The 25068-nt window shown below is 37.8% G+C and overlaps 1 protein-coding gene across 2 annotated transcripts in view; it reads left to right on the forward strand.

The window, feature by feature from the left end:
• LOC112953521 (long-chain fatty acid transport protein 6-like) overlaps nt 1-19539 on the forward strand; it is a 37320-nt gene extending 17781 nt beyond the window's left edge. The window contains exons 5-10 of one of the 2 annotated variants that reach the window (XM_026046596.1): nt 5013-5207; nt 12663-12753; nt 14844-15042; nt 15551-15648; nt 16784-16914; nt 18557-19539. In XM_026046596.1, coding sequence (XP_025902381.1) covers nt 5013-5207; nt 12663-12753; nt 14844-15042; nt 15551-15648; nt 16784-16914; nt 18557-18733 — 891 coding nt within the window. In that variant the 3' untranslated portion in view covers nt 18734-19539. Of the gene's footprint in view, nt 1-5012; nt 5208-12662; nt 12754-14843; nt 15043-15550; nt 15649-15925; nt 16634-16783; nt 16915-18556 lie in introns of those variants that run through there. The other variant, XM_026046597.1, reaches the window with a different exon arrangement.
• Nucleotides 19540-25068: the final 5529 nt, after the last annotated feature.

Genomic DNA, 25068 nt, shown 5'->3' on the forward strand with positions numbered 1-25068 from the left:
TTCATTTCCTTTTTTTTTTTTTTTTTTTTTTTTTAATTTGAGTATGTATTTCTCTCCAAAGAAATCTGGTTGCAATTCATAATGGGATATTACTGGAAAGTGAACATGAATGTTTATCCTGAAGAATTAATTGCATCTATCAATAGAATGGCAGTAGAATATCTCTCATCTCATACTCACTGTACTACCCACCTGCTGCTTTTGTCTTTTTTCTTTTTTCTTTATTTTTGTTTTGGTTTTAGYAGGGTTTTGGTGAACGTATTGTTGCATACACTTCTTGCAAATAGATGAATGTAAATCTCATGTGGCCTGTATGAATTTTATATTTAACAGATGTTTGAATTTCTCAGGCCCTAAGATGTGTTTGGTTTCACCAAGGCCACAAAAAAGAAACATTTCATTTTTTTTCTGCTTGAAGTTGCTATTACTTCTCTCCCACTCAGCATTTCCTGTTGCAGAAATGACAAAAGTTGGACAATGCATCTATGTTCTTGGATTCTTTTAAAGCAACTGCTGAATATCTTTCTGTATAGCTACAGTCATTAATCTTTCCCACACCCAATTAATATGTTGTTGATGGCACTTTAAAGGGCGTTTCATTTATCAGTGACTAAATCATGTATGGTTTATTTAGTTTACAGAGAACATTTAAGAAGGAAAGACTGTCAAATGAAAAATCACAGCAATGTGGTGTTTAGTATAATAAGGCAGATCTTGACTTGTCAATTAATTACTATACAAATGAATCAGTCACTCAAAATGGAGAAATGGAGTGTCAAAAACTGATTTAGGAGACATGCAGATGTTCGGTATGGGATTCCAGGAGCTTGGCTGGAGGCTCCGTTCCTACACTTGGCTTGGTGTAGGAAAGCCCAGCTGCAAGGTAAGAACAATGCTTGCTTGTTATTGCTTGAGAAAGCTATTGTTTTACCTTTGTTGCTACCTACAGCTGGGTTCGCATTGTTCACACCATGAARCCTCAATGAATATTCATGTGGCACAAGGTGTTTGGACCCCTGGGTGGCAGTGACCCGGGGCTGAGCAGGAGGCCTGCAGCAGGCAGGACTGTGTGGGGCTGCTGCCGTGGGGCAGGGCAGGGGCACCGTGACCCACAGCCCGGGGCAGAGCAGGAGACCTGCGGCAGGCAGGGCCGCGTGGGGTTGCTGCTGTGGGGCAGGCAGGGGCACTGCGACCCACAAACTGGCGCAGAGCAGGAGGCCTGCGGCAGGCAGGACTGTGTGGGGCTGCTGCCGTGGGGCGGGCAGGGGCACCGTGACCCACAGCCCGGGGCAGAGCAGGAGACCTGCGGCAGGCAGGGCCGCGTGGGGTTGCTGCCGTGGGGCAGGCAGGGACACTGCGACCCACAAGCCAGGGCAGAGCAGGAGGCCTGCGGCAGGCAGGACTGTGTGGGGCTGCTGCCATGGGGCGGGCAGGCGCAGTGCGACCCACAACCCGCGCGGACCCGCCAGCAAGGGCAGCTGCCACGCGAGCCGCCCTGCACTGTGTCCTGCGGGGCCACATGGAAACTGGAGGGCGGCTTCTGGTTACGTCCGAGCGCGGCGGAAGTCAAAGCCCAACTACCTGGTGCCCTAAWCTGTTTAGAGCATAAGTGCCTGTGCGTTTAGCTTAGTTGGATTTTCACACGTATCAAACACCCTAAATGTTCACGCTCRTTCTCTGCATTTCTAGAACTTGTTGGGTTAACACCCTTCCTTTCTCTTTCTTCCTACATGTAATWCAGAGCCTAAGCTTTCTGCCACAGTGACCTGCATGTGCCTGTGCCTGTGCGTGTGCCTATATGTGTGCACCAAAGCTGGGCTCTGGCGATGACTGTGAAATGACAAATGCCGATAGACTAATCCATGAAAAATGTCTCATTGAAAGGGTTATGCACATTTTAGTCAAAGCGGAAAGGTAACTTTCCATAGCAAGCTAGGTGGACATAAAGCTCACAGGATTAAGGTCATCTAGTAAAACAGATCAAAACTAAAATCATAAATTAAAAATAATTAAAAGAGAGTTATATGAAATTAGTTACATGTAAAACTATTCTGGATTAGCGTTGATTAAAGTTTCCCTCATTAATAATCTTTTTATACTTTCTAAACTTTTAACAGTAGGAGATTCTATGGCAYGGGTTTTCCCTTCCCATGGTTGAAAGACGGCTGAGATGTGTGACAGTGGTACGTTTTTTGCTCTGGAAGGCTCCGCGCTGCTCTTCGGTGACTCTGGCATGGACAGAGGGTGCTCTGTGGCAGAGCTGGCCAAACCACAAGCCCTGCGGTTGTGGCAGGGCGGTCTGAAAGGAAATGCCGCTCAGCYGTGAAGGATGTGTGACAAGGTGCTTGAGGAAAACTTGCTTCGTGCAGCCAGGCTTCTGTAACTTCCTGCACGCTCCCTGTGCTTCTGGAAAGGGCGGAGCGCTGCGGGAGCCTCCCCGGGAGCGCAGCAGCCGGCCCTGCGCGGCGCCGAGCGGTCAACAGGCTCTGACACGGAGGAGCCCCGGCCGCCGGCTCAGCGACGCTGCCGGCCGTGCAGCGGAGGAGCCACGAGCACCACGCTACTGATACACCCAGCCAGGAAAGAACAAGGCATTGACATAGCTGGCCCTATAAACAATGCTCCATTTATCCTTCTTGGAGGGAAAAAGAAGCCATATGTAACTGCTACTTGTTTATTAAGTTGATTTTTGGAGAGTTTGAATGCCAAGTCTGGTGCGTGACCCACTCAGTTGGCGTGCATACCTACGCGTGTATCTGTTCATTGTGCCGGAACGTTATTCCTGTGAAAGGGTCTCCTGTCCTCTTCCTGGTGCGTTAGCAGAGCCTGTGCGTTTGAGTAACTCGGTGACCTCGGGAGGGGTCACTGCCCTTCACCCGCTAACACATTAACTGCAGGTTCTTTACAAAGCTGAAGGGCAWCGTGACGTGTCACAGACGGAGGCAGAGGGCAGTTTTCTGGAAAAAGGGTTAAAAGCTTTCCTGACAATGCTCAAAGTAGGACGGAAACAAACAAATAAATATACATACATATATGTGAGAATGCGTATACATATGTATATACGTGTATATGGAGGTGTGTATATACACATATATGTGAATATGTAATGTGATAAACGTTATTTCAGACATGTGAGAATCTGCACTGTTGCACTGCGATACTGCATCTAAAGTTGAAAAATGAAACTACTAAAAAAATTACCTCCCTGAGCATTTCATAAACTTTGTTACTGACAGTCTCCATTTGCAATTTCCGTGTACTTTGTAATGCAGTTTATGTTGATAAGTTTGACAGTAACTTAATGAAGTATATGATTACCATTTAGAAATCACTATCAAGGCTGAAGTAATGTAAGTAAATACTCAAAGAGAACGGTCAGAGATAGAGGGGGGCTCCCTATAGAAGGAGATGCATTTTAGAGTAGTATAGCAGGATGGTGATATACCAGATCCTGGCCTGCTAGGAGCTACCTGCCTATAGTGAAATATGTGGATTTATTGCTGGATCATTCAGGAGAGACTCTGAAACTCAGTGAAAGAATTTTTCTTCCACCTGTGATCTTAAAGAGGGAAGAAGAGAACTTAATCTTCCCGATTTATGGCAGAACTGTTTCTCTGCATGCACCTTTTGGGACAGAGAGGAGAACTTACTGTCCCTGTGAAAACCTCCCTGCATTTCATTCCAGCCACCTCCCTACCAGTTCTGGCACTGGGCACTTCCTTGCTTTAAAGCTGCGGAGTTCAGAGAGCTTCCTTTCCGCCAGCACCCTCGGTGCTTCATGGCCTGCATAGGTGACCTCAGCAGGGACAGGGAGGATAAATAAACTGGAATATAAGAGCAAAAAGCAGTGACTTCTGTTTTTTGTGAAAAGTGTATGTATAGGGGTAACCATTAACTCAACACAGAGGAAGACAAAGAAAGAAACATAAATTTGTTTATACACATATATATGTATAAAATAACTTAATATGCATGTGTGTAAGTATGTATTTACAGGCAGTATAGTATATATAGTATATAGAATATASTATATAGTTTAGTATAGCCATACTAAAGCACTATGCAAACTAAATATAGGAGATAAAAATAGGATATTATCGGAGATAAAAATGATATAAAAATCCTGGGTTTAATTCGTTCTTTCTCATTAATAGAGTATTCTGTATTGGCACCTGCAAAAATTAAAAAGACTGTTGTAAGTAGTAAAAAAACTCATTTTAGGTGCTTTGCCTTGCAATATTTCAATCTAAAACTGAATGTATTTTTAAGGTCTCTTTGGAATTACATGGTTCAGGAACATATTAAGTGAAGTAGCGAGTCTCACTGTAGTAGATGAATAATATCATGGTTCTTATAATAAAACATGAGATCTGACAACAGTAAAGACAGAGAATCACTAGGAAAAGAGGTGTTCCAAGTAACATTGAGAAAGATCTGTAAGTGCTAGTCCTGAAAAAAATACAGAAGATGACTCATATGGTTTGAGTAAGAAGGAACAGTTGCATGAAATTTTGGTTATTTCTTATAACCAATCCAAAGATGCAAAAAAGTAGGTATTAATCTCTGCTGACTTTAATCCCTTGACAGAATTAGTGCCTGCCTTCCTCTACTATTCCAAATTTTGTAAGGAAGTTAGGAAGGAATTAGTTTTCTAATTTTTCTACTTTCTCCTAAGTGGAAAAAGAATGACAGGATACACTTTTTAAAATATGACAGAATTTATACAAATTAATATACTCATTATTCAGGCARTATTTTGCTCATATAGTAAGTTACTGGCAAACATATAACAGATATTTTGACTGTGGCAAACATGTAAGAGATGTTTTATTGCAAAGTTTGTTGCATTGTAGCTATAGCCTAGCTATGCAAGCCGCTTTTAATTTAACGGTTGTTGTTATTATTTTTCTATGTTTTATTCTTGACTTATTTAAGCATGTATATTTCCTTCATATTTGTAACAATCAAATATAGTGATCAGAATATTTTCTGTGTGTGTGTTTTTCTAACAGAAAGAGGGAGAAAAAAATCACAAAGTCCGCCTAGCGATCGGAAATGGAGTACGAAATGATGTATGGAGAGAATTCTTAGCCCGATTTGGTTCGGTTAAGATCTGTGAGTTTTATGGTGCTACTGAAGGAAACATATGTTTCATGAACCACACAGGAAAAATCGGATCTGTGGGACGTACCAATTTCTTTTATAAGGTGAGTGTTTCGTTCTGTTTTACTTTGGAGGGAGTGTTGAAGGCAAATGTATTTCTCAGTTTGACTGCTGGTTTTGTGGCTGCAATCATAAGTCCAAGGTTAAATTTTATAATTTAGTTATTGCAGATGCAAGTTATTGCAACTGACCCTGTGAAATTTCAGAAGCAACAAGGTCCTGCAGTTAGTGCCCATCACCAAAGCAGGAACATGGAGATTTTCCTTACAGTTCAGAGTCAAAAGGGGAATCTCTTCTGAGAGTTGAGTTGATTCTGGGTATCAGCCCAAATCTCCACCCTGTCCTTTTAAAGGATAACAGGAGAAGTTGGAATTGTTTTAATATGTAAGAATTTGTGGTAAGTGAAATATCCAGAAAAAAAATCCATGTCCTGATTTAGTTTTGCATAGATTATGCTTACTGTTGCTTTCAAGGGTTATATTTGTATTGCATTCTATTCTATAAACATTTAGCATAGGTAAGAATTAAAAGTAATAAAAGCAGAAATCCATTTAAGAGATTTTATAACTGTGTACAGTTAAAAACAAGTAACTAGCTGCTTCACATGCAGTCTGTTTTGTCATTCCTAAATTTCAAAAATAAAGCGTTAAAAATATCATGATTACTATTTACATACGRTCCTCAGCTATCCACTATATATGGATAGCAATGAGCAAGGCCACTGCTTATTTATCTTGTTGCTTGTGCCCATTTCAACTCTTCTCCTATAAACAGGACTACATCCACTGACTAAAATTTGCAAAAGGAATTGAAGTACCCATTAATGATCAGAAATCCTACTGATAGAAGTGGCACTTGTGCTCTCCTGAGACAAACTGGTAGGAAAATATTCCGACAAAGCTGTTTTCACAGAAAGATGTTAAAATATTATTTGGAAACCCATCTGTTCCAGATAGGTTCTGATAAATACAATACTTCAATACAGCATCACTCCATAGACTGCTTTGCAGTTCAGAGGAATTCCCACGTCTTCCCTTCAGRGACAGGAACCTGGGAGTGCAGGTTTCAGCTCCAGCCTGCAGGGAGGAACCTGGAAACACTCAGAGAAAGAGCTCCAGGACTAGCACATTGCTCAGAAGCTGCTCAGAGCCTGGCAAACTGTGCAGGTTTACTCTGCTCGTATTCTGAGTTGTCYGTGATCTGGGTTCTGTGATAGGAAGTCTGGTTCTGAGGCCTGCGAGGACCTCCACAGAAAGGTGCACTTCCACTGCACAAAAACAAGAATCCAGGACTTGGGGAGCAGCAGCAGAATCAGGAACCTTACGACTTGTGGTCACGTTTGTTTGAGCCACATGCTTTAGTTGTTTTATGAACATTTTTTCCTTAGAAATCTTTAAAATTTTACTTATGTTCCAAAACTGAGTAAAATTGTTTTCAGAATTTCACAAATTTGAGTTTTTCATAAGTCATTAATTTTCTGTAAATGGCATGTATATGTTACAGCATATAAAAGATTAAGTGTGAAGTTAAGTTCATTAATTTATAGATTGAACAACCAGTCTATTTGTTGATTTTGTTTTTCTCACACATGAAATGTGTTACTTTTTCTTTAATTATTAGATTTAAATTTAGTTAGAGTTAGTTACTGCAAGCAAGGAGAAGAAAATAGTTCCTGCAAACTGCAATTGAAAATAAATGCAGTTGTARCTGTGTGCTTGACCTCCCTAGGTATTTTTGCTATAATTTATATATTCATCCAAGCTGGAACTATTTTAGTCTATGGAAATATCAATACACTCTGTTAAGTTAATTATGGATTGTCACCCTGCTTATTCAGTTCAAATATGGAAAGACCATAAGATATTTTATGAACCGGAAAAAGCCGTTCATTGCATTTGGCTTTGAAATCGATTTATATTCTTTTTCAATGTTCTCTTTTCCCCAGAAATAAATCTGTAGTAAAAAAAAAAAAAAAAATTACCTATTATTTCTGTACTTTCTGTTATAAGGAAAGTAACTAAAGCACATATTTGTAAACAGGCTAAATACTTAGCTATAGCAATTCTCCACTGGGGCCTGTGGTACATACTGGCTCCCAAGCCCTACCCCAATGTAAATAAATTTGGCATTCCATGCYTGTAGGGTCTGAGAGGAGAATAAAAATTGCCACTGGAAACCAGATCCAACACGGAGCCAACGTGCCGCGCGGGGGCTTGGTGTGTCTCGCCACGTCCGTGGGTGGATTTTATGATCTGTTTTATACGGGAATAGATCTGTCCCAAATATCTTCCAAGTGGAGGAGTATTCACGTACTTCTCTAAAGCTCCAAAAGGACTTATTCTTTTTCATAAGTAATGCGCTTTAAGGCAGCCCATTTAAAATTGCCTAGCCCCTTCCCCCCACCTGAAAGAATCCCTGTCGGTGGAACAAGATGGCATCCTTAAATATATAAATACTGCTTTATAGTAATTACGTATGTCATGTTAAAGTCCTCCATAACGGCTGGGTCTCTTGTGCTCTCTCCCATGCTGCCTGTCTGGAATGACAAGTTTTTCAATCTGCTTCTTGCCACTTACCAGCTGGTTTGCAGGAGCAACCGGCTCCCCCATATGTTGAAAAACAGAAGTGTTCGAATGAGCCCAGGCTTGGTTAGATTCAAGAGAAGCAAAGCCTAAAAACAATTGAGAGAATGTGAAGGAATGTTAAAAACATGACAAGATGCACGTTTTGATATTTACATATYGCTTTATGCATTTCCCATTGCATGAAAAAATACATACTTAAACAAATGCTCCAGTGTGGGGACCTTCTTTTGCACATGTTTTTGATTACARTTGAGTACTGTGGCCAACTACTCCTGTATTACAATACTTCAGATAAGTTAGTTTGGTCAGAGAATTTTTTGTTGTTGTTGTTAACTACATTTTGTAGGTTTCAATCATTGGACAATGCATTTTGCAATATAACAGTTATTTTTGCTTTACATAACATTGACTGGCTATAGTGATACACAGAATAACAGCTTTATTGCTGTTTCTCTGACCCTTGGATCATCTGAATCCAGCCAGGGAAACACCCAACTGCTGCAAACTAGAGAATGTCGCAGAGGAGGCCCAGGCACCCAATTCCTGAGTGTTTCTGCCAGTATCGTGTCCTGGGGGAGCACAGAATGTTATTGATGTCCAAGAATAGAAACAAAGAAGTGCTATCACTTACCTCGTATCCTTGTCACTTATTGTCTTGACATGTGGATCGATGTAAGGAGACATCATTAAMCAAACTCTCTAAGGATTTCCTAAGGACTCGCTTCTTGAATTGGGAAGTGAAAGAACAAAAACTGAGGAAGAGGAAAAGAGGGAGTTGTGTGATAATGTATGTGATGTAGCAACGGGGATGGAGAAAACCTGTTCTCTTTCTGTTAGTGCAGGTATGCAGTCAGGAAAAGTAAATATAAAACTTCATATATATATAATCATGCAGTCTATCCAGAATAACAGGAGATCGGTCTAAGTAATAGGTTTTYAGTGGGAATAACTTCCAGTAACTTGGAAGACATAATAACCACTCAAGACAAGGTGATGACAAAATGGAAATGAGTGAATTTGCAGGGACAACAATAATCTGAGTGTGTGATTACTTCTAGATAGTGGGAACAAGTGAGTGATTGCAATAGACATCCAAAAGGCCGCTGCATTTGAGGTGCTGACTCAGTGTTTGCACTGAGTGTTTATTTTCACTCTACTTGTATAAAGGGGGGGGGGGGGGTGGCGTTAAATGCTTGAAGACATCACCGTGATATATGAATAAATCCTTCAATAAGGATGTCCTCATAGACTTGAAGAACAGAACAGTAGGAACCCCTGAATAGCTTTTTAGCTGCATCTCTTGAAATGCTTCACAAAGTCAATGTACAGATTGACCTAATAATATGGCACATTTAATGTTTAATGCATGTGGCTTTCATACATATATCGTCAATATGATCAATATAAATAGCGTAGGATATACCTTATATACATACTAAAATATGATGGCTGGAGAAAGCCATAAGAGGCTCAGTGGCACTTATTATATATGTTAAAAAATATATATATATATATATATATAATTAAATATATATGTGCTCCTAAGCTGGAGCACAGGAAGTTCTGTCTCCGGCTGAGGAGGAACTTCTTTCCTGTGAGGGTGCCAGAGCCCTGGCACAGGCTGCCCAGGGAGGCTGTGGAGTCTCCTTGTCTGGAGATCTTCCYAACCCACCTGGATGCCGCCCTGTGCCCCGTGCTCTGGGTGTCCCTGCTGGAGMAGTTGGACTAGATGATCTCTAGAGGTYCCTTCCAACCTTGAATATTCTGTGATTCTGTGATATGTTAAGTCCCTCTCTGTGTCATATACATATATATGCTATGTGACAACAAAGACAGTATTATGAGAGAATAGAACTGATGAGATCCAAAGAAGCTTTTAATGCCTCCTGAAAAAAGAGGACTTAAATGGCAGAAGAGATGCACTTTAATATAGAAACAAAAGCTGAGGTCAACGTTAATCAGTCTTAAGACTCTGGAAATTTGCATCGATAGGAAAAACCTTGGCATATTTTAATCTAAGCAATGGATGTACTTAAGCTCAGGGCCCAACAGACAGCAGAAAAGAAAATTAGTGTCACTGCTGAGTTTTGAGCGAAAATAATTTAAGGTACATAAGTATATTCCAGGATATCTACTTGTAATATATTGCAGTGGTTCAGTTAATATCAAGAATTTAAAAGCTATTTTGCTTTTGTTTGTTTGCCTGCTGTAGCTAACCAAGCTATGCAGAGCACCTGCATATCCAGTTCTTAAGCATAAATAAAACATTACAAATATATTTTTAAAACATGATGTTGCTCATCTGTGCTCCAGATTTTTTTTCTATTAGTTCACTTTTTCAAGATGGTTGGGCATGAGTCTGATAATAGTAACACTTCATTTTATAAACAGCTATCAACACTATCAACTGTAAAACAAAAAAGAAACTAAATAAAATATAACAGCCTGTGATCTTTCTTTGATGAAGCTTCTCTAATCATTCTTTAAAGTTTAAGAATTCCAAAAGCATTTTCAAAACAATATTTAAGCTCACTTATTTCCAGTCAAACGGTTCAAAAAAATAAATCAGGTTCTGTGATGTCATTGGCTGACAAGATCCAGGTGACTTAGTAATCAACAATATGGTGCAGTTTACCTTACTGCGAGTTTCAACTCGTCAAATAATAGTGTTCGTTGTCTGACACATTTACACAGTGCTTTGGGGAAAAAAGTATAGACAAAAGTAGATGAACACTGCATGCAGTATGCTCTGAGAATATGATAATGCTTCAATATTTCAGGCCCTATTTTCCAATAATTTTAAATAATCAGATAGGACAGATGTATGCCTGTAGCTAGATTAAACGTTTTGCTCTACTGCTTGCATTTTCTAATACTCACAATGAAAAGAAAGTTGTTTGCATACATAGCGTGGTTTGCACAAAAGGTGTGTGTTGGCATACAGTTTCATTGAACAGGTCTGATGCAACATGTGTTCTCATTTCACCCGCATATTTGTGTGGCGCTTATTTCAAAGGGCTAATTGGAACTGGCTTAGTTAATACTAAAATTGCTGGCACTAAAAGGTGTAAGGAGAAAAATAAAAAGCAAAACCCACAAGAGCTTTTGCTTGATGATCTCAAATACCAATTAAAGCTTCTGAGTATTCAAAACAAAAAAATGTATCATGCAGATTTAGCATAATTGGTAAAATACAGTTTAAGCTTTAAAGCAATGAACATATAAAAATGGAACTGAACAGGGCACTCGTGTTTATTCATTTATACTATTCCATTGTTATTGTTTATGTTTTTCACTGCATTCAGTCTGTCATATAAAGATCTATCAMAGTAGTAAATTATCAATGTGTAAAAACAAAATAAATTAGAAATAAATAGAAATCAAGTGGATAAAGTCAAAGAAGACATCYCAAGGGGAAAAAAAAATAAAAAGACTTCTACTTATTATGAATACCTCTCAGTGTAGTTTAATTAAACTCTTCAACTTTCAACCTCACGACCTTGCTAAATGTTACAGTCTATAGTTATAAAAAATCTCCTTCACTTTATTAGAAAAGAGTATCTCATCCTGGATCATGACTTGAATTTTCACACTACAACCTTGTCCTTTGGCAACAGTTAAAAATATCTTTTCTTTTTGTGACAGACTTTGGGGAGAAGTGAGATACAGTGGTGAATTTTGACAAGACTCAATAATCACATTTAACATGAAATTGAATCTGCAGTCTTAATGTTTGGCTTCAAGTTGCTATTTAATCAGTCATCCTTGAGAATAAAGTGATGTGACGTAGCTGCAGCAACATGTAAAATTAGGATAAAATCATTATTCAACTCTTCATCCTAATTTATTGCAGGGAAGTTAAGCGTTTGATGTCCTGGCATCCTACGCATTAGTTTCAGTCATCCTCATTAGATTCCATTTCTTACTATAAAAGGTACAGGTGTATAGCAGCAGGGGTTTGGGGTTTTTTTTCTTTTTTTCTTTTTTCTTTTTTTTTTTTTGTCTTTCTGCTTTTCCAAAGTGAGATAATTATATATACTGTGTTAGTGTGGTCATGTCATACACTGCTGATACAATTCTTTGAAAAAGGAAAAATCAGAAGATTTCAGAGCTGGGTAGACTGAATCCCTAGGAAAATAACTGGAAACATAGCAGTCCGTATAGTATCAGGGATAGGTCTAGGGATAGATTTAATTTGGGGTGTATATCCAGTGGAAAAATCGAGGAGGGTCAGACCTTGCCTATTTGGAGGAGAGCAGTGCTGAGGTACCTGGGGCTCCCTGGGTGACCCCAGCCAGGCCAGCAGTGTGGGCGCTCTGCTCTGGGGTTCGTGCTGTTTCCAAAGCAGGACTGACCTTGACGTTTCCATGGAATGTACTCAGCTACATAACCACACCAGAAAACCTGGGAATATATATCTTCCTGTCTGCGCCCATGGCGGTGCTCTGCAGGATAYGGCAAGCCGAGAAAGCTGGAGGGAAGAATGGGGGCTAGTTAAACACAACAGGGAGCTGGTTTCCCTCTACAAGGAGTTGGAGACCTTTGTCTGCATGTTTTGTTGGGAACCAGAAAGCCCTGGGAATGCTTAGCAAGTATCAGTTGCTGCTGCAAATACTTCATGAAGTGTTTGCTGAGCAGTATGTATCCAACATAAGGCTGTGCCAGTCCGGTAAAAACCTGAGCCTCATCAATAAGGTGAAACAGGATACTTCCGAGCATTACAGATTATTAAAATGTTCTGATATTGTCTAGAGTAAGTCRTCTAAGTAGAATATTTTGCAGTTTTAAGTGAAATTGCATTCAACATTTTGATGATTAAGATTGCAGTAAAAAAAGGTTTTCCTTGCTTATGTTTGCTGCCACCAGATGTCACTGTGCATATTAATAACTGATGACCTTTTTTCACTTTCTTAGCTTTTTTTCCCATTTGATTTAATCAAGTATGATTTCCAAAAAGATGAACCTGTTAGAAATAAGCATGGTTGGTGTGAGAAAGTTAAGAAAGGTAAGTATGCATTGTAACAGCCTGTAACAGCCTTTTGATTTTAATGCAAGTACTCTGGATCCTTTTTTTTGGGAGCCTTGCTATTGTGTTACTGCACTACCCATGCCAACATCAACTTCTACTCTTTGCTCCTAAAAAAGGAACAGTGTGTTTCAAGACCGAAGGCAGAGCAGTATTAAGCACAGCAGTGCTGATATCGGAAGTTATGACATCCTTGGATGTATTCACTGAAGAGCAATGTACAAAAATGATTAAGTGTGGCGGTGGCACGAAAGGAGCAGGGGCGACCGGTGGGATGGTCCAGTAGCGTTTATTTCGCAATCAACAAATCCTTATATACTTTACAAGAGAGATCACGCGAGCCACACACATGCTTTACATATCCGCCCTGCCAGTCCTGGTGTGCCCGGCTCACACATCTGAGGTACCACCCAATCCTTTGTACATTTACCTATAAGGCCCCGAATACAATACCTTTCTTGCCTAAAAGCAAGTGTGCCACAGCTGCTGTCCACTCAGTTTCATGGTCACGCAGCAGCTGGGCAGCTGCCGTTGGTTTTGGTCCGCTGATGGAACAAGTATTGTTGGCCTTGAAGTTGGTTACCTGCTACCAAGGCATCCTGCTTGCTGCCAGACTCTGTACTGCCGTCCTTGGAGTGGGGCCCTACAATTAAGTAATAGTATCTCTGAATACGCAGGTAAGGAGATTTGGGGTTTTTAACAGGAGGTTAACATATTGAGATGGTTGTTTAAAAGACGCACAAGAAAACCTGGTGGATCACATTAAATGCTCTTTGGTGAGAGATAAAGTGCTTCTCCATTTGGCTTTTTTAAAAGAAGTAATTCGATTATAACTTTTCAAAATACCTTATCAATTATCTCTTCATTATACATATTTTCAGTCTTTATCAGATACCAAAGTATCTCTGTGGTACTGCAGGAAGGTATGAGCTGAACTAACACCAGGAAGCTGAAGTGAGACAAATTCATATAGAAAATTAGGCCCATAGTTTTAACAGGGAGCTGAAGCAGATTTTTCAAAGTGGGTTGTGGATTGTCTAGCAAGTCTTAATCAAAGCTGGGCACATTTCAGGAGAATATGGTCCTCAAAAGATATATGGGGGTAAAATTTTACAGGAAGTACAGCAGACTGGTCTAAAAAGGGTACACGTGCCCAAAGCTCTGTCCTTTTTTTTTTTTTTTTTTCCCAGTTACAATAGTCTAATTAAAGCTATCATCTCTATCAAAGACTTTGCCTTACCCATATGTAATATCCTTAGACCATCATGGCTAAAGCGACATGAACTAAATTTTTCCATATTAGACAATACTGATTTCTGGGAGCAAGGCACAGTTCTTTCAGGAGAAGATGATCTTAAATTGAAAAGTCCTTTGTATATTTTTTTAATTTGTATTTATTTTTATTGGTATAATTATTGTCCCTAATAAAGTGATTAATCTTACTTAAGTAACCCTTAAGTTTTATTGTTCAGAATTTGTTTCCGCAATGGTGAGGAGTTCAGAAAACATTTGCTTTCAGCAGACTATCACAGCAATGCCATACGTGTCTAACAGGATAATCCTTTCCCCAGGTCTCCCTGTTTTTTGAGTCAACTTTATATTACAATTTCTGTATCTGACTCTGAAAAGAAAGCAATGATGCTCTATCACATTAATGAACTTCTTCAGAAGTGTTCTCAAATGCAGTTCCATAACTGCAATGAGGTTTCATATTCACTGACTTCAGCATTCTCACTTTGTGAGAGTAATGAGTGAAAAGATGATGGATCACCTCTCTGAGATACAATGTTTTACTKAGTAATCAATAAACATAAAATACTGTTTTTCCTGAGTTGGCAATATTACTCTGTAACTTTATGGTCACTTTGTGTGTAGAAGTGACTACAAAAGCTGCCAAAGCAGTAGAAACAGATGAGCTGCTGCTACGATGGGGCCACACTTACTTAAAGTTGGTCCAAACGTCGCTGGTAGTCTTTTAAAGATATATGCAGCAAATTAACATTAAGATAAAATACAGGAAATAAATGATGATATCTTATGTTTACACTTATTTCAACTTTTCTRTGTAGGTGAGGCTGGTCTTCTCATTTCCAGAGTCAATGCAAAGAACCCCTTCTTTGGTTATGCTGGCAATAAGAGTCACACAGAAAAGAAACTGCTCTGTGATGTGTTTAAGAAGGGAGACCTTTACTTTAATACTGGGGATCTGATGGTTCAAGACCAAGAGAATTTTCTTTATTTTTGGGACAGGATTGGAGATACCTTCAGGTATAATCATTCATTCTTACAATATTTCATCATTAAAAAGCATACACATACAGAATAGAATAGTACTATTTTGCTTGTTTTCAGCCATGAATGTTTGATTTATAACTATATTTTAACACCAGCAGAGCAAACTGTCTAATTTTGAGGAGGTTTTGGATGAGTTACAGCATTTTGAATGTTCTTGCCAATAAGCAGACTACCAAATGATAGATTGCTAGGAACAAGGAAAATTGGATAGCAAATTAGAAAAAAATGTGTCAAATATTGAAGAACAATCGCATTTGACAAATGTTATTTGAGATTATGATAAGCTTTCATCCTTTTAAGTGATATCTAATATCCAATCCCATTTCAATGATAAACGCACTCTTCTGGTCATCAGGCCTSTAAACAAAGGTGACGAGTTGAAACGAATATAAGGTGTTACTGATACAAAATGAAGTTAGTGTTTTTAAGAGTAACTGTCCATATGCTTGCGTGCAATTAAATTTTTCTTTGCCTGTTTTAGATGGAAAGGGGAGAATGTTGCAACCACTGAAGTTTCTGATGTGATGGTAATGTTGGACTTCATACAAGAAGCAAATGTGTATGGTGTATCTGTGCCAGGTAAGAGAAATAGTTGTTAGCTGTGTGGTCTTGTTTTCCTCAAGATTTTGTTGCTAACCCTCATAATTTTATTTCATGCTGTAAACCTACACATAACTTCTGATAGAGTTAGCTGTTTAATACCTCAATGTATTAAACAGTATGTAGCTGCAGATAATAAAAATGCCAACAGATTACGGAGTGAGTCCGTGAATCATGCGTTTTGATGTATATTTTTGAAAAGTTGTTCTTGCATGAGTTTGTGATAACTTAGTTTAAAGCATTATTAAATTTACAGCTGTGAAAAGTCCACATCAGAATATCATCATGTCAACAAGGTAAGAATTAAAGTTACTCTAAAGAAAAGGATATTCATTACTAAATAAAGCAATTCTGTTGTCCTAACTCACTTTAGCTGTGCCTAATAAGCCATCTATTAATCGCATTAACAGGACAGATTTCTCTGTCCTGATAACTGTAGTTATACATGCACAAAATAATTTCACCACAGAAGTTGTAGCATTACCAGAAAAGGATTGTAAGAAGGCAATAGTAGAATATGTCTGTTGTTATTGCCAGCTGATGCTTAAAATGACCAGTTGATTGCTGAATTTTATTGTTTTTATAATATCTTACCTATGTCAGATTTTTTCCACAGACACGAAGTGCTGTCTGCTTTCCCAAACAAACCAGTTAGGGCTTCTTGACACTTTTGCTCTCTCTCAGCTAAAAACATTCAGCTCCACAGCCCTTAGTGAAGAGAAAGATGAGAACTGATGAGAAGATGTAACAGACAAATCTTGGACAGGGTTCAGTGCTCTGTTTTTGAGAGAAAGGGATTGTGTTGATATTTATCAACATGTATTGATTAATACTGAATTTAGATAGATGGCATTCAATTTATGCTTACAGGTCTAATTTGTTTATGGCATTATTTCTTAACTCTAACAGTTCAGTCTCCAAAAAGATGCAATATCACATGGTACATACAGTACATATAAGATAGATACTATTTGCTTGAATTACTGAATGTCAGAAAAGGAAATATTACTTTGAACTTATTCACATGCTATAGTTCTTTCTGAAGGTAAGGTTAATGACAAAAATTTAGATTTTATTAATCTATAAAATTTTATGTCTCCCTTCTTTCCTCCAGCTCATGAAGGGAAAGCAGGAATGGCCTCTCTTATTTTGAAGAAGAATACAGTGTTAGATTTGGAGCAGATATATAAGCAAGTTGTGACCTATCTACCCAGTTATGCCTGTCCTCTCTTCTTAAGAGTGCAGGTAAACTGCTCTACCATGCCTATAAATATCCACACTGCATAAACGTAGCAATAGTATAATATAAGTCAGCATGGCAAACATAAACAGAGTGTTTCCTCACCTATCATGTAATCTAGTGCAGTCTAGCCTTTTTTTTTTTTTTTTTTTTTTTTTTTGGTATTTTTTGGTATTTTTTCAACTGGTTCTTTTTATTCTCTTCATTAATGAGGTCTTGAAGAGGAATTACAAAACACTTAATGAAATTTGCAGATTATGTTAAATTGGGAGGAATTGCGTATATCAGTAAGGATAGAGATCATACAAAAGGATTTAGGGAGATTAGAAGCACAAAAAGATTTAGATTAGCAGAACGAGAACTATTGCATTTGGAGAAAATAATCTAAAATCTATTTTATTTAGGGGAAATGAGAAAGCAGAGAAGTAAAGCTGAGGCAGGAGGACACACTGTTAATGCACAATAAATGGGATGTCATTTGCAGTGTAATACAGCTGCAAAAAGGCTAAACCATTTGAAGAGGTACAGTATTTATTGGTTCTGAATTAAAAGTGTTTGTTTATTATAGTCACCATCATTACAGCTATCATCCCTAATTGTGTTCTCCTACCTTGCTGTTGTTGCTATCCAGTTTGGAATAAAAAAAGTAGTCTCTCCTTCAAAAACCTCATAATTTAAATGTAATTTAAGATGCCATATGTGTATGTATACATATATTGTAAATGTAAAGGTAGAAGAGTAGATGACAGAGATCATAAAGTATAGGGGAGAGGACAGGAAGACAGAGAGGAAAACAACAAAGTCTCAGAAGTCCAAGGGAAAACCGGTAGTGTCACAAGCAAAATTAATGAATGCACTGCTAACAGCTCGAGAAGGCAAGTAATGCTTGAACTAGTATTTCAGAAAAAAATAGGAATTCTGCAGGAGTATTTTAGAAAAAAAAAAAAGGAAAAAAAGTCCTTTTTTCTGCAGTGGCAGAGACTTAACTGGAATGGTGTAAAATTAAAATAGAGTTGTTGAATCCAAGATTGATTGTAAATCTTATGCACAGTGACATTTGAGATTAAAATGAAAAAATGGTTCACTGGTGTCACCACAAAAGGTTAGTGGTCTCTGGAATACAAATTTTTGAGGGAAGAGGCTACATCTTACTTGTCTGGAATACAGAAAGGACCTGGCCAATGCGCGCATGTAAGAAGAAAATGTGTAGGGAGACAGTGGGATTACTGGAGAAATGGATGTGTTAGAGAAACACAGAAAGGCAGATGGAAGTCATCTGTTTTTGTGACAGGAAACAAGAAAAAGGAGGTGTACTAGACATGACTGAAGTGAAACGAAAAGGGAAAGAAAGAGCAGTTTTGTATTGTTCATAGTAGTTTGAAAGCATGGCAAAGTTTAGAAAAAAAGATAGCAAAATGAAATCTTACTGCAGATGCCTCCCACCTCTAAAGGGAAACATTGATGTTGAAAAGAAACTTGAACAAAACATTACGAAATATGCAATGAAAGTGAATAGAATTACCCTTGAATCAATTAAGACTTCTTAAAATACATGTGAACACGAGCAATAGAAACTAACTCAGTATATTTACTAAGCAAACTAACTCGGTATATTTACTAAGCAATAAATCTTTCTTTCTTCCATAGCAAACAATGGAAATTACTGGAACTTTCAAACAACAGAAATTTCGTTTGGTGGATGAAGGGTTTGATCCATCTGCAATCACTGATCCACTTTACTTTCTAGATCGTTCTAAGCAGGCATATGTCTCATTAACCAAAGAAATACATGAGAGGATCTTATCTGGACAAATGAAACTTTAATTAATCTAATTAGGTTATTAAGAGACAGACTATACAAGTTACTGTGCAAGAAGTGATAAGTTTAGTCACCAGTATTTATATATAGTTATAAAAAATAACATTTTATATATTTGATACTAAAAAGCAGATATATCTTGTGTCTTTCCTGATTTGATCATTATCGATCACTAATTATTTTCTACCTCTTGAGACTAAATATAACCAAATGACTTGTAAAACATATCTTTGATCTATTTTATCTTAAATACAGAATTTAAATGCTCAGAGTCTGCCAGTTTATTTTAGTTTTTTAGCGAGAGAAATACAAAATGATGCTTAGAAGGACTCAAAAAATAACAAGTATATGGTGATAAAGGTTATTACTTTGACAGAAAATATGTTACAAACATCTCATCTACTGTAGTTTCCACTTCATTTATATATATAGAGGTATACATTATATATAAAAAATATCTTTTGAATATATATTTTAACAAAATACAGACTTGGTAAGTGGTTGTGTTGTAGGAAGAAACAACCCCTACAGAGAGAACTTTGATAGAACATCTGAAGAAATAGAAGGAAGCAGAAAATGCTTTCCACACAAACTTGAAACTAAAAGGTTTATACCAACATCACTGCAAGGACTTTTGTCATAATCTGTGTTCTTTCTTTTATTTGTAAACGAGCTGGTTAGAGTGTCAGATTCTGAAGAAAAGCCATACTTTATAATTTGTGTAGTAACAGATCAGTAGTAGGCAGAGACAATATGCATACTTAACAGGGAAAACGAGTGATTAAAACAATAATACTAGCACTTTATATCATATATACTGACTAACAAATAGCTTCTTCACTTTTGTTTACTGTTAGGGATTGTTATTTTATGGGTACTAAAATATAGCAGAATTTTTAAAATTCTAAATCATGTTCTAATATACTGCTTTTTTAAAGTTTACAAATAAAGTATAAATTTATTTAAAAGAAGCTCCATAGTGTCTTGATTTGATTTAACTCTGATTGTATAAAATCTGTTTGATTTTTTTTCAATATGGTTCTCATGCAACAAAAATATAGGGACAATACCGTCTTCTAACAGATTGTGATGCCAGCTTCTATTTGTTGACCTAACATCCACAAGCAGGATCACAGTGTACTGTAAAAGGGATTCTGTTGAACACTGGACATCAGAAGACCCTTTTCCAGCATGACTGGGGAGTGAAAAAGCCCTATCATAAAAGATCAGGATGCAATCATTTTTTTTCTTTCATATTTGTTTATAAACAAGATGTTAGAACATTTTCATTCATTTTTTCTTAAAAACTATAAGAAACTATACAAACTATAAACTGTCTCCTTATAAACRACAAAGATACAGTAGAAATTATACAAAGATCTTGCCTATGTTTCTGAGTACCATATTGTTCGTGGGATTGTCAATATAAATAAGCTGGCAATTTTGCAATTGACACAGCAGCTCCATGCTGGATGTTGACATAAAAATGAAAAGAAATATGTACAGAATGGAGGGGCCACTACGGTCCAGCCTTTCCTGAGCAGTCCCACTCTATAAGTTTATTTCTGCAGTTCCCAAAACTGCTGTCTACAACAGGAAGTTGTTCTGTTTGCTGCTAATTCCGCTCAGTTGCTCCTGAATAGCATTACTCTGTTCTAGTCATAGTTGCAGTCTTCTAGCCACCAAMTGAAAATTTAAGAAAAAAAGAGTATTTGCAATAAAGTTCACAAATGAGTTTATACTTTTGAGGAAAGGTTTGGTTGCTTAAGTACCGTTTTACCTCTTTATGTCCATTTTACCACTTTTAATTGTAAGCTGACACTCCTTCAGGATCCCTTTTTRCTTACTTTTTTTTTTTAATGTATTTAGCTCTTACTATTTATTTACAAATATATGCATGTCCTATGGCAAATAATATACTTTAATAACTTTTTTAAAAATAGAGTCTGATATCTTCAGCAGCATCTTGACTTTGTAATAATATAACAGTAATCTTGTAACAGAACATCAACCACCTTAATGAAATCAAATGCTAATGCTTTTAATTCAAATTTGGTATCAGATTTACCACTTTTTAAATTATGCTTTACAAAATTTGATCCTAGTCTTGGCATTAATGAAAAGGTTCTATTACTTAGATACAATAGGAGAAGTGACCAAAAAAAATAGGATATGTGGGAATATCACCATTTCAGTTGCTTACACTTCAAGTACCTAAGGTAGCAAAGAATATTTCTGTGTGCAGGAGGCTGGTAAAAGAGGGAAGCAAGAGCATGAGAGGAGGAGAAACGTGCTCCCGTTCATGTCTGAGCCGCTGCCAGGGCAGCGGATTGCTGATGCCGGTGCATGACAGCAGTGTGTATTGCGGCATACGAAAGCTGCAGTAAGACTCTCCCAACTCCGCCGGCCTCTCTCTGTGTCACAGCCATGCTCCCCTCTATTTCTCAGCGTAACCTTGACAGTCTGGGCAGTCTGCCTGTTTTCAAGGGCTACTAAGAGCTCTGTGCCCCCTCACCAGAGGTAGGATGGTTGTGATGTCAAGAATATAAAGCAGGAAAGACACAGAGCTTGGGATTACAGAGCTGCAAGGCTTTTCCTTACAGGAAAAACACTGTATTATTTGTATGTAGCTCAGTAATTCTTTCTTTTAGCAAGTAGGTTACGTGCCAGCAGATAAGTGAAGCRGGTTAGAGCAACTTATCATGTTTCCCAAGGAGAAGCAAATTGTTGCTCTAGTACTGAAGTTAAGTTGAATGATAATGATGCTTACGCAAAGCACTCAGAAGGCTCTTACTTTCAGGATAAAACAGTTGAAATACTTGTACCAACTTGTTCGTTCTCCACCCTATTGCCCAGATGCACGGGCTGAGGGCTTGCATGTTGCTGCAAAACCGTGCACCAGTATTTGCCCTGCAAGGTTCAGCTTGTGTGGAAGTGATGACAGAAAGAATTGAGGGCAGTTGAGGTGTGGATGGGGAGCTGCTCTGGTAAATTCACATATTAAAAAATAACAATAATAATAAAAAATAATAATAAAAGAAATTAGAATATACCAGTCTAATCTCCCGTAAGTAAACTACTGTTAGTCTTCTTCAGTGGATGCATAAAAATCTAATATCACTGATTCAGAACATCAACATGGATGTTTAAACTTAAAAAAGTATGAAAAAGTGTCAGCCTCTTAAAAAAGAATGCTGCTCTAAGCTTTACACAGAATGGCACATAGTTGTTTTCGACTTCACTAACCTTACATTGAATTAATATTTCTGGATGATAATTCCACCGTGGTTCTAAATAAGAGRGCAGAGTGTAAGTAAGTGAAAGAGCACTCCTGTTGGCATTTCGCAACATACTATCCCATTGGGAACTGGAAGTGATTAACYCAATCAGATATAGAGAATAAGGAAGGAAAGAGAAGGTTTACCACACTGAGGCAGAGAGTAGCACTTCTGGCTATGGGAGGTTTCATAAGAAAGTGGAATGCAGTCCTTAAGCTGTGAAAGTTCTTAGAAAAACAAAACAAAAGAAAAAAAAGAATAAAAACATTAACTTGGGAGATTTGATCTGTACCCCAGATTTCGTAGACACAWGATGCTCTGTAACAGCTCATATCAAACTCGGATACAGAGATCATCATTTTGGCAAAGTCTTTGGCAAAAGTTCCAAGAAGTTCCAAAGACACATAACTCTTTGAAGCTCTGCTGCTTAGAGCACTTCTTGTAACAAATACCAAATTCTATGCATTTGTAAGCACATTTATATGCTGTAACATGTAGGGTGTAAGTTCCTCCTTTATTTGATGTCATTAAATGGCTTAACTAGGACCAAGGGTTCCTCATCCTTGAGGCTAGATAACTAAACAAAGCTGCCACAGGCAGCCTGCTTTCAGTGCCCAGTTCAGGAGTCCAGATGCTTAGTAGAATTCACAGGTCTCATTTTGGGTGTTTTGACAGCTCCTTGTAAAATATAAGAAGAAAGCCATATGACTGAGGAAAAGGCACATCCATAAAAGCCTGCTCATAGAGCAGGAACTGCCTAACTTACCAGTAGGAAGTAACGAGGAAAGGATTATATCTTAAATCCTACTCCTGATAGTGCTTAGGGATTTAATTCTGGCTTGCTGGGAAGCATGCAGATTRAAATTACACATTTTTTTTTCCTTTTTACAAGTATAATTCTACAAATTGTTAGCAAAATGATGGCCATACACATTCATTTCATTTTCTGTCCAAGCATTTCATCAGAGTTGTAAATAAGGGGTTATGAAACTATTTATGGATGATATATGAATGCATTATAATCTCTCATATAGCTCTGTCGTAACAAAGCCATACTCCCTAGTAAGATGTATAAAACCTCTTTGTAGTATAAGCAAAAAGATTCCATTCCCATTTTGCAGGCCAAATCCACTTTCTGTGAAGAGAAGCTTACATTTATACAAATACCTGTAATCTGCCATTAACAAACTGGTTTTGTTGGGATACTCTTAGGTTCAAAAAACGTTAAGCGTGCCTCAGCATTGTCCATTTATTTTCTAGCATATCTGTGCTGCAACGACAAATCCCTATGCCATTTGCTAGGTATACTCTGAAATAGTTTCAGGCAGTAAGTGCTCTCCAGACATAGAGATTATTTTTGAAGACCTTTTGGCTTCCTCTTGTTATATAAAACCTAAATTTCATTAGAGAAATGTGTCATACTAGAAAGTGAAGTATAGCGAAGTACATTTTGTTCAGCTATTTCATTATATTACATGAAAATCACCCCTTCCCCAATTAAAATGTTGATCTACTACTTATTACTTAGTTTTCTGCACGATGTTCTATACAATTACTGTTTTTGTTAAAGCACATRTGATATATGTAAAATAATCTCTGCCTTGCTTTGGTGACCAAAGCCAGACAAGCAGTCAGCGTCATAAAAGGAGTTCTCTGAGTTGGATTGGCAGTTTCCGAGACGGAATGAGCATGAAATGTTTCAGTGCTTTTTCAGACGAGTCTTTACGTACACAGGCAGGCAGCGGGTGACAATTACCATCGTGTTAGCCACACCATACCTGTTCATAAACATACAGTTACGAACCCGTGTATTCAGTGGTCTGCAGTCTGTACAGAAATCATTCCTTCTGCATCCCCTGAACCACAGTATCTCACCTTATTTCACCAGCATCGTTTTCTGTGTTTAATAAAGCTGATAGGTATTTGCAGCACAAGACTGCTGAGCCCTGGAATTAAACAGAGTGAAATCAACTGAAGTAATACACTAAATAGCCTACAGTCTGCTGAATTTAGCATATTAAAGTATGAGTGTATGACTCATTTTTATGTCACTACTGAAAAAAGCAGTACACTCTATATGTTTCTTAAGCTACAAGAGACTTGGGTATTTCCTGTGGCATTAACACTAKAACTCCCCAGAAAGGAGTTATTTGAAAAATGTGAGCCTGGTTTTCAGAATTCTTTTCTCTTTTTGCTACAAGTTTTTTCTAACAACAGGAGTTTGTAGTACAACTGTTAATTCCCACATCTGACAGCTTTAGTCATGCCTKTTTTTTTTCTCTCTGGAAGTTCTCATAGAGAACAGGCCCTAAAAGTCTGGATGGCTCAAGGCCATAATTGTGCYGTCAATATTGGAGTTGGACTTCCCCATTCCTTTTCTAAATCCCAAATAAGATATAYGCTCATTCTGCTTGAAGTATCTCCCAAGAATTAAATGAAAATACAAAAGGCAGGGGGGATTTAAGTTAGGGAAATTCTTAATAACATTGCTGAAGCAATTCAGTTAAACTCATTTAAACCACACAGGAATCATTTTRGTCCCATATATCCTTGTGCATCATTCTGCATTCACACAGCCTTGTTCAAATACTGATTTTTTAGCTCTGACTTTCAACTTTACATTCTACAATGCATCTCTGAATGATCAGTCACACAAACTCTAAAAGCCCTGACACCTAGAACTTTCAAGAAAAAAACCACCTTTTTTGGCTTCAAGATTTTTTCATCTTCTGCTTTACAAAATGGATATTGAAACACACCTCAGGAAGCAGGCTTTATACTTAGCAACATCTCAGATGTATTTACATATTTATTTGCAAAAATAGGTCAATTGCCACTTAGCCCTGCTGCCATGAACATAATCTGTTGATTATGGAGGTGCTGCAAGACCCAGAGTGATTATAAGACTACTCATTCCTGTCCCTCAAAGATACTGACAAAGACTGTGATTAAAAACATCTCTGCTCTGCACCTCTTTACTCCTACATATTCTTTCTTCATTAAATAAGTAAATACAGAAATCTTTTAGGGGAAGGAAAAAAAAAAAGAGGCAAGGGATAATT

The sequence above is a fragment of the Nothoprocta perdicaria genome, unplaced genomic scaffold (genome assembly GCF_003342845.1).
Source record: "Nothoprocta perdicaria isolate Ctin4 unplaced genomic scaffold, notPer1 scaffold_45, whole genome shotgun sequence".
In the NCBI taxonomy this organism is placed as follows: Eukaryota; Metazoa; Chordata; class Aves; order Tinamiformes; family Tinamidae; genus Nothoprocta; species Nothoprocta perdicaria.